General features: G+C 34.7%; 1 protein-coding gene across 2 annotated transcripts in view; it reads right to left on the bottom strand.

The window, feature by feature from the left end:
- Positions 1 to 14,614, bottom strand: part of LOC117337236 (enhancer of mRNA-decapping protein 4-like) — a 52,507-nt gene that overhangs the window by 26,204 nt on the left and 11,689 nt on the right. The window contains exons 11-21 of one of the 2 annotated variants that reach the window (XM_033898110.1): positions 14,121 to 14,216; positions 12,806 to 12,914; positions 12,314 to 12,491; positions 11,169 to 11,268; positions 9,566 to 9,660; positions 8,104 to 8,121; positions 5,281 to 5,419; positions 4,054 to 4,833; positions 2,813 to 3,007; positions 2,363 to 2,419; positions 1,829 to 1,904 (exon numbers count right to left, since the gene is read on the bottom strand). In XM_033898110.1, the coding sequence (XP_033754001.1) occupies positions 1,829 to 1,904; positions 2,363 to 2,419; positions 2,813 to 3,007; positions 4,054 to 4,833; positions 5,281 to 5,419; positions 8,104 to 8,121; positions 9,566 to 9,660; positions 11,169 to 11,268; positions 12,314 to 12,491; positions 12,806 to 12,914; positions 14,121 to 14,216 (1,843 nt within the window). The remainder of the gene's footprint in view (positions 1 to 1,828; positions 1,905 to 2,362; positions 2,420 to 2,812; positions 3,008 to 4,053; positions 4,834 to 5,280; positions 5,420 to 8,103; positions 8,122 to 9,565; positions 9,661 to 11,168; positions 11,269 to 12,313; positions 12,492 to 12,805; positions 12,915 to 14,120; positions 14,217 to 14,614) is intronic. The other variant, XM_033898111.1, reaches the window with a different exon arrangement.

A 14,614-nucleotide genomic window follows, 5' to 3' on the forward strand; every position in this document is an offset into this window, starting at 1 on the left:
GTATTTACCATGAAAACAAAGTCTAAGAAAAATTAATTATAAAAAAATATTCTGAGTAGGCGCAATTTTTCTGGGTCGAGCAGGTTACGCCAAACCAACTATATTTTTATTTCAGCCTTACATAATTTAAAAATTACTACTGTTACAGTAAGCACAACTGTGTCACTGTTCGACTTTCCACAAGTAAGTACTGTAAACTTGACCTTGAATACATGTACTAAACCACTTATAGTCCAGGCTTTGACATGTGTCAGGGGTCATTTAAGGATCAACCCAGACCCCCGTCTTTCTTACTCTAGATTTACTGAAAAAGCTGGAGACATTTTCCCTTGCCGAGATTGTTTGTTTGTTTGTTTGTTTGTGTTTTACGGTTATTCGACAACTAGGGTCATTTAGGGCCAAACAATATACTACCGTTTTGATTTTTTACGTTAAAATAAGATAAAATAGGTCATTTTTAAAAGCATTTGTATGTTTTTTTTAGATCATTATGATAAAAAAAGTTGGTTAAAAATGGTAATATATATTTATATATATATACGAATCGATTATGTGAACTTTGTGATATATATAGAATGTCAAAGAGAGTAAGGTAAAAGACATCGAAGTCTATAGAATAGATCGATTTCTTTCAAGTAGCTAAATATTGTTTTTGAGTCCACAGAACTGAAAAGGGTTTTCATATCCGGGACTCGCCGAGTCAATAGGAGGCAGAGAGTATTCACTAGAGTTACATTGAACTTCAGTCTCGACTTTTCCATGAAATTTTGATAATCGAATCCCCCAAAAAACAAGAGAAGTGGGTAGAGTGGGGACACAATTTTAGGACAGAATGGCTATTGGTACCTATATATCCCTTCCCTCTACAAAAAATGACAGAGGTGTAAAGTTAATTTTGGTTTGGTTTATTTAAGGTCCTATTAACAGCCAGGGTCATTAAAGGACATGCCTGGCTTGGAGGTGGAGGAAAGCCGGAGTACACAGAGAAAAACCACCGGCCTACAGTCAGTACCTGGCAACTGCCCCACGTAGGTTTCGAACTCACAACCCAGAGGTGGAGGGCTAGTGATGAAGTGTCGAGACACATTAACCACTCGGCCACCACGTAAAGTTAATAAAAGCTGAAAGGCTATTCCATTAAATTTTGGAGGGGACTCCACAAAATCAAGAAATTCTATACATGGCAATTGTTTAGTAATTGCAGCTTATTGTATTTTTGGAGAAGTCGTTCATAATTTTGGTCCAAGTAATATAACATTATGAAATAAAATTGCTTTGTTTGAAATTCCTTCTATTTAAATTAAGGGACCTCCTTAACTTACAATTCTCCATAGGAAAGAATTATTATATATAAGGGGAAAAAATCTTAGCTAACAAAAGGAACTTTTCTTAAAGCTGACAGTGCAGATTAAAAAGCTTCCAATTAAAATTTTAAAAAATATATAGAAAGTTTCTGAATTCAGAAAAAGCGTTGAGATATTCTCCTATGATTACAGTATGTTCCAGCCATCATATCCACGGAAGTGCTGACATCTTAGTTTGTGCTCTGCTGTAAGATGCATACTCGGATCTGACCCCCATAAACGCATGTGAAATTGTTACACTTGCTTATTATCATTATATTATTGCTTGCTTACTGAAACTTTGTATTAAATTTTTTTTTTAAATCTCAATTTTAAACTTTTTATCTTGCATTGTCAGCTTTAAATTCTAAAATAAGGGGTTTCCTTATTGACAGATTCAAAAATATTGATGAAATGGACCTCAAATCCTCCCTACTATCTTACTGGTAGACTAGCCTGAAGATGTCCAGAACATTCAAGCTTACCTGGGACAAAGATTTCTTGTCGATGACTTCCCGGATAATCTCTCTGTGTATTTCTCGGACAGGTACAGGAACCTCTCTGGAATGATAACAAAGTAAGATATCGCATGACAAACAAATATTGTATATGTCTTTGTGGTTATTAGTCTACTCAAAGAACTTTGGTTTATCTTAAAAGTGAAACTGCCTTATTAATGTAAAGATTATAACTTTTACTACTTGGAAAAAATACATATCTTCCAGTAAGTTTAATTTTAACTACCTAAACTTTATTCAAACGAAGGAATGGCCCTTTATATTTGTGACCTATGTTATTGATATAGACCTTCTGAACAAACAAACATTTTTTTTGTTTTATTTTAACGTATGTGTTTTATGTGGTCCACAAATTTTTTACACTTCAAAATTTGTTACAAACAGTATCAACCAAACCACATCCAGAACATCAAAAATTATAAGCATGTTATAATTTGTCATTCGAATATGTTTGTGGCATAAAACAATTTAATTTTCAGCAAGAAATAACAATGATGTTACCTTGGAGATGAAATGCTATGTCTTTCTGCAGCTTTCAACACAGGAGCTTCCTTTGGACTACAAAAAATAAAATTCAAATCTCTATAACAACATTCTTAACATACTTCCATGTATAACATTTACGGATCACATAATTATACAAATTTTAAAATTCTTTTTAAAATTAAGTAATAACATACCTCATCTTAATTTTTGAACTTTTGAAACTTTGAACTTTAATAATAATTGTGAAACAAGATATAACAACTTCTATTAATCATGTTTGTTGTCCCAGATGGAAGTGAACAACGGCTCTCAGTGTGGGAGGAAACCAGAGTACATGGAGAAAACCCTCATGGTCGGGCAGGTGACTCAGTACCTTTCCAAGTTTGAAAATATTATCAGTGTCATCATACCAGTCTGGTACAATGATTGGATTGTAATAACTGTAATACAGACGTGGGTGGTTACCTGTTGTGTTCAGACTCTCCCGAATGTTCCTCTATCTGCTCCTCGATTTCCTCACTGCTCTCATCCTGCGTCTGGTTCTGTGCGTCCCCTTCTTTCTGCTCACGGTTTACAATGTCATCCTCTTCTTCCTCTTCCTCGCAGATTTCCTCTCCCTCCACCTGAACATCGTCATCGCCCTCCTCTTCATCTGCATAGCTACATTTAACACAAATACCAGATCTGTTAGCACATAGCTACAGTAAAAGAAAGACTGGAACCAAAATTAACACTAACCTTTAGTATATCCTGAACACTTAAGTGAAGAAAGTTTTAGGAAATGATATTACGGTTCTATAACATCAATTGCAATTGCTCATGAACATGATAATGACAAGCATACCGTTCTCTGATTTTAAATTTGGGTTACATCCAGATCCTTAGATCCTAAATCAGACAAACACTGATCCTATTCCTTACATCCTAAATCAGGCCAACACTGATTCTATTTCTTACATCCTAAATCAGGCCAACACTGATCCTATTTCTTACATCCTAAATCAGACAAACACTGATCCTATTCCTTATATCCTAAATCAGGTCTACAAAGATCCTATTCCTTATATCCTAAATCAGACCAACAATGATCCTACTTCTTACATCCTAAATCAGGTCTACAAAGATAATGTTCCTTATATCCTAAATCAGGCCAACAATGATCCTATTTATTATATCCTAAATCAGGCCAACAATGATCCTATTTATTATATCCTAAATCAGGCCAACAATGATCCTATTTATTATATCCTAAATCAGGTCTACAATGATCCTATTCCTTATATCCTAAATCAGGCCAACAATGATCCTATTTATTATATCCTAAATCAGGTCTACAATGATCCTATTCCTTATATCCTAAATCAGGCCAACAATGATCCTATTTATTATATCCTAAATCAGGTCTACAATGATCCTATTCCTTATATCCTAAATCAGGCCAACAATGATCCTATTTATTAGATCCTAAATCAGGTCTACAATGATCCTATTCCTTATATCCTAAATCAGGCCAACAATGATCCTATTTATTAGATCCTAAATCAGGTCTACAATGATCCTATTCCTTTGATCCTAAATCAGGCCAACAATGATCCTATTTATTAGATCCTAAATCAGGTCTACAATGATCCTATTCCTTTGATCCTAAATAGGACTAAGACTGATCCTAATAGACGTAACAGAGTCCCTGATGTAAAGGTTCCTACCTCTCCTGTGGGAGTGGCTGGCTCTCCGTGTTTACATCAGGTGGGCGTGGCCACGCCCTCAGTACCTGCTGACTTTCACCGTCACCCTGTGAGGACTGTGTACCCTGCTCTACGAACGGCTGTGTACCTTCCATTGTCATCTCCTTACCATCCTCCTCTTCCTCAATCGTCTCACCTAGAACCTCTGCCACCTCTTCATCGTCTTCATCGTACTCTTTAGAACTAGAGTGCTTGGGGCCCACGATGTCGTTCACATCAAAACCTGTCGTACTGCTGGTGCTGTCAAATGTTCTCCCAACTATAGGTCTACCATTACTATCCTGAGTATCAAACAGGTCATCAATACACACATTAGCTAGTCTGTTTTCAGCCTTTGGAGTTACCTCCCCTGAAGAATTGAGCGACTCTTTTGACTTTGGAGTTTGTAGTTCTCGCTCCTCTGCGTTGGTAATCGGTGGCAGCGGGACCGAGCCGGGTGTGAGCTCTGCATTGACTAGTCCAGGTGTGAGTTCGGCGTTGACTCGTCCAGGTGTGAGTTCGGCATTGACTCGTCCAGGTGTGAGTTCACCGTTGACTCGTCCAGGTGTGAGTTCGGCATTGACTCGTCCGGGTGTAATATCCTTAGGGGTCTGGGTTGGTGTGATATCGGACTGATCTCCAGAGCTACGAGGCGACATGAAGTCTTCGTTAAGTCCAGTGACATGAGTGAAGCTACTTGTACTGGACCCGGCACTCACTCGGACAGGTTCCAGGATACTGCTGTCAGACGGGGTCACCTTCCTATAACAAAATCATTTAAACTCAGCCAAGAATTTCAATTATAAATTTAAAGCTACACTATCCTAATTAAAGAAATCACAGAAATTTCATTTCCTGTTTTAAGAAATGTCCAAGCACCACAACACATACAAATTAATTTAAGAGATCCCAGAGGGATCTTAGTGCCCACCATTGAATGATCTTTATCGATCCCAATTTTTCTCAAATTTTGCTTTCTTTTCCCTCCTCTTAATAATTTGATCAAAAGAAAGATCTAAGAATGTTCTGAATATTGTCAATAATTAAATTTTAGCAGTCAAAATCTTAAATGGCCACCTGTTGGCAATTTTGCTGGCCACCTGTTGGCCATTTTGCTTTTCTATCAGACCCTTTCCCATTTCAACGAGAAAATACTCTAGGCTTATTTGTTGTTACAAGGAAACAATTCTCAATGACACTGCGGTATACCTCGGACTCGCTTTGAAGACATCCGGGGTGAGGAGGACTGGAGCAGGCTGTCCTGATACAAGGCCTTCCTTACTGCTCTCAACGTCTGTCACGCTCATCTCCAGGCTGACGCTCATGTCCGACAGGCCGTCTTGTAGCCCTGAAACATGACCAGTTGACCGTACAGACAAACTTATACAGCAGAATCATAAAATAAGTATGTTAGATAAATATCTTAGTATATAATATATAAGTCTTATTCATGATTCATGATGAGTTATAGGTTTGAACAGAAATTTTAAGTGATGGAATGAATGATATTTCATCTATGATCATAAAATCCTCGATTATAAAAATACCTCCCATGTCTCAACCTCCACCAGAGATGAAAATTGCCTTATGGGCAAAAAGTTGAAAATTTTATCAATTGAACTGATTTTAGATAAATGTCAATTAAAATTTTTCAAATGGGAGAAAACTAAGCATATGAAGAGGACCAAGAAATCCCAGACTGGTTGAAGTATGTGCGATATAACACAAAACACCGACGGGAAAAGCACAACGATCTTAATTTTTCTTATACAAATAAAGCCAGCAAATTTCCTTACTCTGCATTGAAATAGTATTTATCTTCTAAACATCCTGCTAAAATTTGCATTAAACTTTTAAAAAATATTTTCCTTTTTTTTTTCTTCAATTTTTCAATTTTGCAAATACATTCATAAAGAATGTAAATAGCAATAAATTACTCTATGTTTTAAATATGATTTTACCAATTTTGTTCATCTACTAAATTATTAATAGCATGTAGAATTTTTCAAATGTACAAATTAACTGTTACTCTATTTACTGCTAACACTGCAGAAAGCCAGATAGTGTACCATGCACAATTTCTGTTAAAAGCAGAATTTCTTTTTTTCATTTTTTTTTCTCAAAATAAAACACAACCGCCAAGCAATTTTTACGATATTGTTAAATGCACAACTAAAAAATGGAAATGAGTCTGAGTTACTAGTCGAATACGGCATGGAAGTATTTTAATCAGTCAATCTTTATAATGAATATAGGATATTTGAGAGAAATTCATCATAACCCTCCTATTTATACCCGACGTTGGCTCCTTCACTTTGAAGTCTTAATAGATATTAATATCACATGTATAATACTTTGGGATGACAAACTTATTCACAACAGGGAATTAACTTTCGGGTTCGGTTTTAGATTATATGACATGTGAATTAACACTGAGGGTGATCCAATCAAACTGATTCAAGTGACAAAGGTGACCAATCAGGAATGGTTCGAGGAAACGTTAGTGGATAATTCTCCCATGATTTTACTAAGTAAACCGAGGCTCTAGAGCCATGCCTTAGGGAGATGAGATATTTGAAATTCTGCCTACATCACAGCAGATTATTCCCAAACAGTTGTATTATGTTTAGGAAAGGCACCATGTCAAGAAAATGCTGTGAATTTTAATATGTATCTGAAAAAAAAATGTGTTGATGCTTATGAAGCAAAAATATTTAATAATGACGATGTTTGATGAAAGAATTATAATGTGACATAATGTTGTTGAAAATGACAACATTTGAAGACATGATTTTGAAGTGTTGATGCGAGAATAAACTAGACACATATATGTGAGATGTCTCTAAGTGGAATTAAGAACATTTTGAGTTGTTGTAAATTCATCTCTAGGCTTCAGAGAATTTTAAAATGTATAGGAATTATATATATTAAATATATATGTGCAGACTTGTCTCCATAATCAAGTCAGAAACAGCTAAATTGAAAATTTCTTCTTTCCTAACAGCTAAATAAAATTTTCGTATAATCACGTCAATTACAGAAATATGAAATGGTTAAAAAATTAGTTTACTATTTTAGCCCTTAATATTTTGCTACTAGGAAGGGCCGTGTGCAAAGGAAGTAAGGGTCGTGTGCAAAGGGGGAGGGAAGACAAAGACAAAGTTATGTACATCAAAATCTGCTGCCTTGGAGTACCAGAGACGCTGTAGGGGGCAAAACAGGGCTTTTAGATTTTTTTTTTTTATAACTGGAACAAAATTAAGTGATGATGAAATGCTTGTATGGATACAAAATTATGACAAATGCAAAATACTAACACAAGGCAAAATGAAGGGATAGAGATTAATGAAAATACTTTTTACTTAAATCAAAATTTTGAAAGTTTATTGATTAAGTTACAAGTTTAAACATCACGATACAAGGGTTTGGGTGGGTGGGTGTGGTGACAAATCCACAATCTGATGAAAGGACCTATTTCCTATAAAAAATCCATCTTTTTTAAAAACTTATCGCTGCAATACTTCAGTCACACTATGCTTCCTTGAGACAGCCAATGTTAATGTTGACTCATGATGAGAAGACAGAAGCTCCGGTCATTTTTATGCGATGGCTAGAACTGTAGGCAACATACCAAAGACAGTGATGTACTTCCTAGACTACAAACACACACAGTCTACAATTTATTAGCGACAAATATCAGGGTATTTCCTGTCTGTTTTAGGAATTGCCATTTCTGAATTTCTGGAAAAATTCATCTCTTGCTTAAAACAGTAATTTTTGTAAAGAAAATTTCTGAAAAGACTACTGATATTTTATTTAGAGCTTTGATATTTCTAAATAATTAAAACTTAGAAATGAAAGATGATCTGGTTGAAATTAAACTTCAAACCTTTTACATTTTAGCATAAAATTTTGAGATTTATTTCTTTTAAAATCAATTTTATTTAGAAGAAAAATTATTAAAACTCATCCAAAATGGCACCTAATTAACACAAGACGGAAAAAACCCTGGATAGCTACGTGTGAGGTTACCCTTCATTCTACGCTTTCCTGTCAATGAAAATTTCACACAAAAACATGTTTACGATCTTGTGAGCCGTCAACATCAAATTCATCATCACACTTCACAAATGAAATCTGTTCCACACTCCACAACAAACTGTTCACGCAAACAAACTCAGATTCACAATGTGACATTTAACTAAAAGTTTTAATGGAATATAAAGACATTACAGGAATAATCTGAAACTAATTGATTATTGAAATAAAACTAGCTTGTCTTAGACAACAAAACTAATCATAATCAGTTGATGTATGGGAACCGCTGTAATTGTGGTACCACTGTAAATTTTGGATGAACTTTCTGAAAATAAATTGGGCAAAGATTTGGTTTTTAAATTGTTCAAAGAATTTTTGAAGCTAAAAGAATATTTATTTGTAGAAATTATTAAACATTCCATAATTTTCATTTTTGATTCAATTTGAAACAGACTATACTTTTTTATTTTTAATATTCAATCTGTTTTTGAAATAGACTATAATGATTTTTTTGGTAATTTTATCCTCCAAGTATACATCCATTTCATGATTAAGGAAATTTTAACCTCAAAAATAGTGAAAAAGAAAACTCCCTAAAATTACACTATTTTCAGGATGACAGTACAATAGATATGGGTACATCTCAGAGATCAGACAATGCTAATATAAGGATTTCACTAAAACAAGAATGTTCACATTAATTAGTACAGTAGATGGTGATTCTAATACATAACAGAATAGAGAATTATGCTAAATAGTATCTATACAAGAGTTGTTCCATCATGAATCGTATATAGGGGAGATGGGATAGGTTAGACTGTTCACCCATGGTTACTCTCCCCTACGATTAATAATGAAACAGTCCTTAGTGACTTGGAAAACAAAAGCTAGGATAGGAATGGATAATAAAGTTAAGGCTATATGCTACTTTTACGTAACTACTCATCTCAAGAAAAGTTCCATGCAAAAAACGGGTAAAATCACAAATTAATAATAAATCTATGATTTCCTAAGAAATAAATTATCTTGTGTACGGTAAAATCACAAATTAATCATAAATCTATGATTTCCTAAGAAATAAATTATCTTGTTGATAAGCCAGAGAGCTAAGGTTTTTATTTGTTTCGCAAATATTATTCATTATAAATAAATCCTCTTAATCCATTTGCAGAATATTGGTAAAAGCAAGTTATATACAGTCAAATTAATATACAACTTTAACGTTAACAAGATAATACTCCGAGGGAGATAACTCTCACACAAATCATTCCAAATATATGTGGAAGCAGCGTATAGCCTTAAAATCAAATCAAAAAGCAAGATTTCTATCTTAAAGTCACTAGCATCAAACATTCAGTTGAATAATAAGGATTCTGAATGATGACGTTAATCTAGTACCAGCTCTAGACTGGCCCTATAAAAGGTAGCTAGCTACAAAATCTGTTGCCATGGTTACCTGTGTCGTCATGAGAGATGGTGCTAACTGATGGGGTGGGTAAAGGCGGTGCCGACGACTCTGGACGGAAACGTATTTGTAACTCTTGTAGGGTTCTGGAAATAAGTACAAATAGCACATTTAACACATAACATTTCAAATCATTTGATAACACAAATAACTCATAAATAGCAAAATAATTCTCAAAATTTTTGATGGCAAAATAATTTTCAAAAATTTGTAACATTTATTATCAAGAGAAAACACTTCATATTTTTGATGTTTATATATATATTTTTTTCAAATCAAATGTGTGTTTGGATTGTTTAATCCAGATTCCAGCATTTCTTTTTTGTATACCTCAAGTGTTATTTCAGCAAAATCTCTTCCTAACTGGAGGACTCCATGTTTGTCAAACTGAGACCACCGAAGGAAGTGACCTACTTATAATCACACTATAAGACACATTTCCCCTGTATCTGCCATGCATAGAATTTCTTAACTTCTGAAGTCCTTCCATGGGATACTGGATCATATTGAATGTTAGGGTGTGTTTCTAGGTTTGAAAGGGCTATTCCATTAAAAGGACACACTCCATAACATTCATTATTGAGTGTCTCTAGGTTTGTAAGGGCTATTCCATTAAAAAGACACACTCCATAACGTTCATTATTGAGTGTCTCTAGGTTTGTAACGGCTATTCCATTAAAAGGACACACTCCATCACATTCAATATTGAGTGTCTCTAGGTTTGTAACGGCTATTCCATTAAAAGGACACACTCCATAACATTCGATATGGAGTGTCTCTAGGGTTGTAAGGGCTATTTCACAACCTGGGCTCAGTTGTATAAAAGGTGCTTAATCACTTGACTAGTGAAAATCTCATTTCTCCTTTACTTTAAAACCAGAGTGTGTGCATTCCTTAAAGTAGGCAACAAGAGACTGACAAGTGCTATAGTTTCATAAAATTTTGTCAAATTAGTTTTACCAGAAATGATTTTATCAGGATTTTAAAATTGTTGTTAAACTAAGATATAGAGGATATCTAACAGTGTCTTCAGTAATATCAAATATATTTCACGAGTGAGGCTAATATTTTGATACTTTTCACGAGTGCGCAGCACGAGTGAAAAATATCAAAATATTAGCCACACGGGTGAAATATATTTGGTATTACTTAAGACACTGTTAGATATTCTGTTTATTACATTTTTTATCAATAAAAACCCTACCCCGTATGCTAACTAGGACTACAGTGATAATTTGTAAACAAAAAAATAGTTTCCCCTGTCCAGGTGCTGACATATATGTCGGGCTTTCTGATTGGTCAATTATCTTGGTATTTTCTAATCATTGATTTGATTGGTCAAATCAGCAAAAGCGATATTTTTCACTAGTGAATAATATGATATTTGTCACTAGTGAAAAATATCACTTTTATAGAATGAATAATTTTTGATATTTCACAGGTAAAAATGTAATAAAAGCCTATAATCAGCCTTTGAACAACTGGGCCCTGGAGAAACTCCACAACGTTCGATATGAAGTGTCTTGTTACTATTCAAACCTATATCTTGTTGGGCAGTGTAAGTGTAAAGAAACTATAAGAAATCCTGACGTACTTAGGGTGTACAGTGTAAAGTTTAATCTGGACACCCGACGTTGTACTGCCGTCAACTTTGTTACAGTCACCCTCTTCGTTTTCCTCGCGCTCAAGTTCACCTAAAAATAGCAAAACAGAAAGATTTGTTTTAAGACTCACAATCTCATATAAAGATAGAAATAAATTTAACATTCTTTATGTCACAAAAAGACACTTTTAAAACATTTTAATTTTGTAAATAATATATATTTCATCAATATGAAATCAAGAGGGCTTTTTCTCAGTGGTTAAGGATGGGGCCTTCTTGTCTCATTTTGAGAAGAAAATTGGTGAATTGGGAAAGAATTTTTCAGAGGTAAAATTTGGCTTTAATATGAAATAATCCAATTGGGAATGGGGCCCATTACTGGCCTGTATATTAACATTCAATCTGACCGCTGGTTTGGAGTGGACTTGCTATTAAATAGGCTTCCGGCCAGCTGTGTCATCCAATTCAATTGCACATTTTTTATCAATAAAATTTATTAAAATGTAATACATTAAGAAGCTATGTCAAAATTGAAACCGACCAATCAGAGGCTCGCTTAGTGTTGTTGATAGTAGGAACTGCCAATCAATAACCATGATTGCCGTTGATTTCATTAAAATGACTTATCACATATCATTATTAGTATTTCATCAGTCTTATCCTCATTTTGGCCTACAGCTCAGAAAGCAGAAATATTCATTTCTATTAAATAATCATTAATAAATGTTACATAATCATCCTAAGCCTTCAGTAACAAACTGTCTATAGACACCGCTAAAAATGAGCATAAGTACCAAAAAAATTAGCGATCCCAAAAATAAACACAAAATTTTGATAAATTTTGATCCTGTATACAGACAGATAAACAAATAACATGCTTCCAGTATATCCCTCTAACTTCAATACTAGGGGCATGAAAAATCCAGAAACTTCATTACTATGGGCATGAAAAATCCAGAAACTTCATAACTAGGGGTATGAAAAATCCAGAAATTTCATTACTAGAGGTATGAAAAATCCCGAAACTTGACTACTAGGGGTATGAAAAATCCCGAAACTTCATAACTAGGGGTATGAAAAATCCAGAAACTTCATTACTAGGGGTATGAAAAATCCAGAAACCCCAAACGGAATACCTGTGGTGATGTCATCCAGGTGAGAATCGTCCTCTACAATAGATTTTTTGAACTTTTTCTTGCTGGCATCCATAATAGCAAAGCTAAGGCAAGGCTGGGCTAGCAGAAATTCGGAAATGGAGCTGATATGGGCTGCATTAGAGTCGCTCTCCTGATGTATTTGTAACACATACAGCACCTACCAGATACAGGAATAAACTTATCATGATATTAACTCGCAAAAATTTTTTCATATACTTCAAAAGAACACATTTTTAAATTAGTGGTTGTTATATTTTAGCAGGGTTTTTATTTTTCCGGAAAGCATTCTGCAAAATTATGTACTAATAAGATTTGTTATATTGTTTAATTTGCATTACTTATATTGTTGTGATCTAGAAGGTTTCTGATGTTTTTATCAGCCTTTTTAAAATCTGATATAGGCTGATTAACATCAGACTCCAGCCATAGTGAAAATGAGGGGAAAAGCCAACCCACAAATTGTAAATGTACCTTTCTCCTAATATCAGAAAGAACCAGATATTTTGCACTCAAATCTAATGATGCTTTCATGCAGGGATCCAGTTGGAAATTTGATGGTAAGCCTGGTGGACAAGAAAATCTGAAAAATATGAGAACACCATAATTAGAAAAACAGAAAAATATCCACGAAGTTTTCTAACATCAAATAACACCTGTCCAGCTTAAAATAACTTCATGATCAGATCACAAGCAACCAAATGCTCAACAACACGATGGGCTTTCAGAGGTTCAGATCAATTCACAGGTATCTTGTCATTCACAAAACAAAAATTAACTTCCATGGTTTACGTACCCAGGAATGTCATGTACAGTTCAACATGTCTTCAATACGATATGGTCATCTTAAGGGATGTCCATGACTCACACGTCCAAATCTTCAATATTATAAAACCTACACATCCAGAATATTCAAGAGTATACTGGGTAAACGTACCCAATACCTGATGGTCTGTAGACGACAATAACTCATGTGTCCAGATCTTCAACAGTATAAACTTACCTACTCATCAGTAGACATGATCTCGATTCACACGTCCAAATCTTCAATAGTATAAACTTACCTAGTATAAACTTACCTAGTATAAACTTACCTAATCGTCAGTACACATGTCTTCGATTCACACGTCCAAATCTTCAATAGTATAAACCTACTTAATTGTCAGTAGACATGTCCTCGATTCACACGTCCAAATCTTCACAGTAATAGTATAAACCGACCTAATTGCCAGTTGACATGTCCTCGATTCACACGTCTAGATCTTCAATTGTATAAACCTACCTGATCGTCAGTAGACATGTCCTCGATTCACACGTCCAAATCTTCAATAGTATAAACTTACCTAATCGTCAGTACACATGTCCTCGATTCACACGTCCAGATCTTCAATATTATACCGGGTAAACCTACCCATTACCGGACGGTCTGTAGACGACAATAACTCACACGTCTAGATCTTCAATATTATAAACCTAACTTATCGTCTTTAGACCTATCCACGACTCACATGTCCAGATCTTCAATATTATAAACCTACCCGATTCAGAAGTATACCGGGTAAACCTACCTCCTACATAATGGTCTGTAGACACAGAAATAACTTACATATCCAGATATTCAATATTTCAAACCTACCTGATCGTTTGTAGACATGTCCACGATTCACACGTCCAGATCTTCAATAGTATACCGGGTAAACCTAGCTACTACCTGATGGTCTGTAGACGACAATAACTAAAATGTCCAGATCTTCAATATTAAAAACCTACCTGATCGTTTTAAACCTACCTGATCGTCTGTAGACATGTCCACGATTCACACGTCCAGATCTTTAGTTCTTGATTATTCATAGCTCCTGTCACAGCAAACTTCCAGAACTGGGCACTGTAATTAATAATCAAAATAAATTAATTTAAATTAATTTGATACAAGGAGGGCTTTTTGAATCCTCACTGATGTTGAGTTTTGGAAGGAAGAATCGGAGTGTGGTGTAAAATTGGGTGTATAGGGTATAAATTAGATAAATCTTGACCAATTTTATCATTTTTCAACTTTTCATTAACTTTTTCATAAAAAATTCCAACCAAAAACGATGAAGAAGATGTTGGCCATTGATTTGGACTGACCCGAAATATAACAAAACTTGGTCAGAACCATCTCGGTATCATTCCAGGCATGTTTGAGCTGGAACGTGGGAAGAAGTATGAAATGTGAAAAGTTTATGCATTGCGGACGAAGCACAATGGAAGAAACATGATCGCTATAGGGTATTCCGACCCTGA

Source organism: Pecten maximus, chromosome 11 (genome assembly GCF_902652985.1).
Source record: "Pecten maximus chromosome 11, xPecMax1.1, whole genome shotgun sequence".
Lineage (NCBI taxonomy): Eukaryota > Metazoa > Mollusca > Bivalvia > Pectinida > Pectinidae > Pecten > Pecten maximus.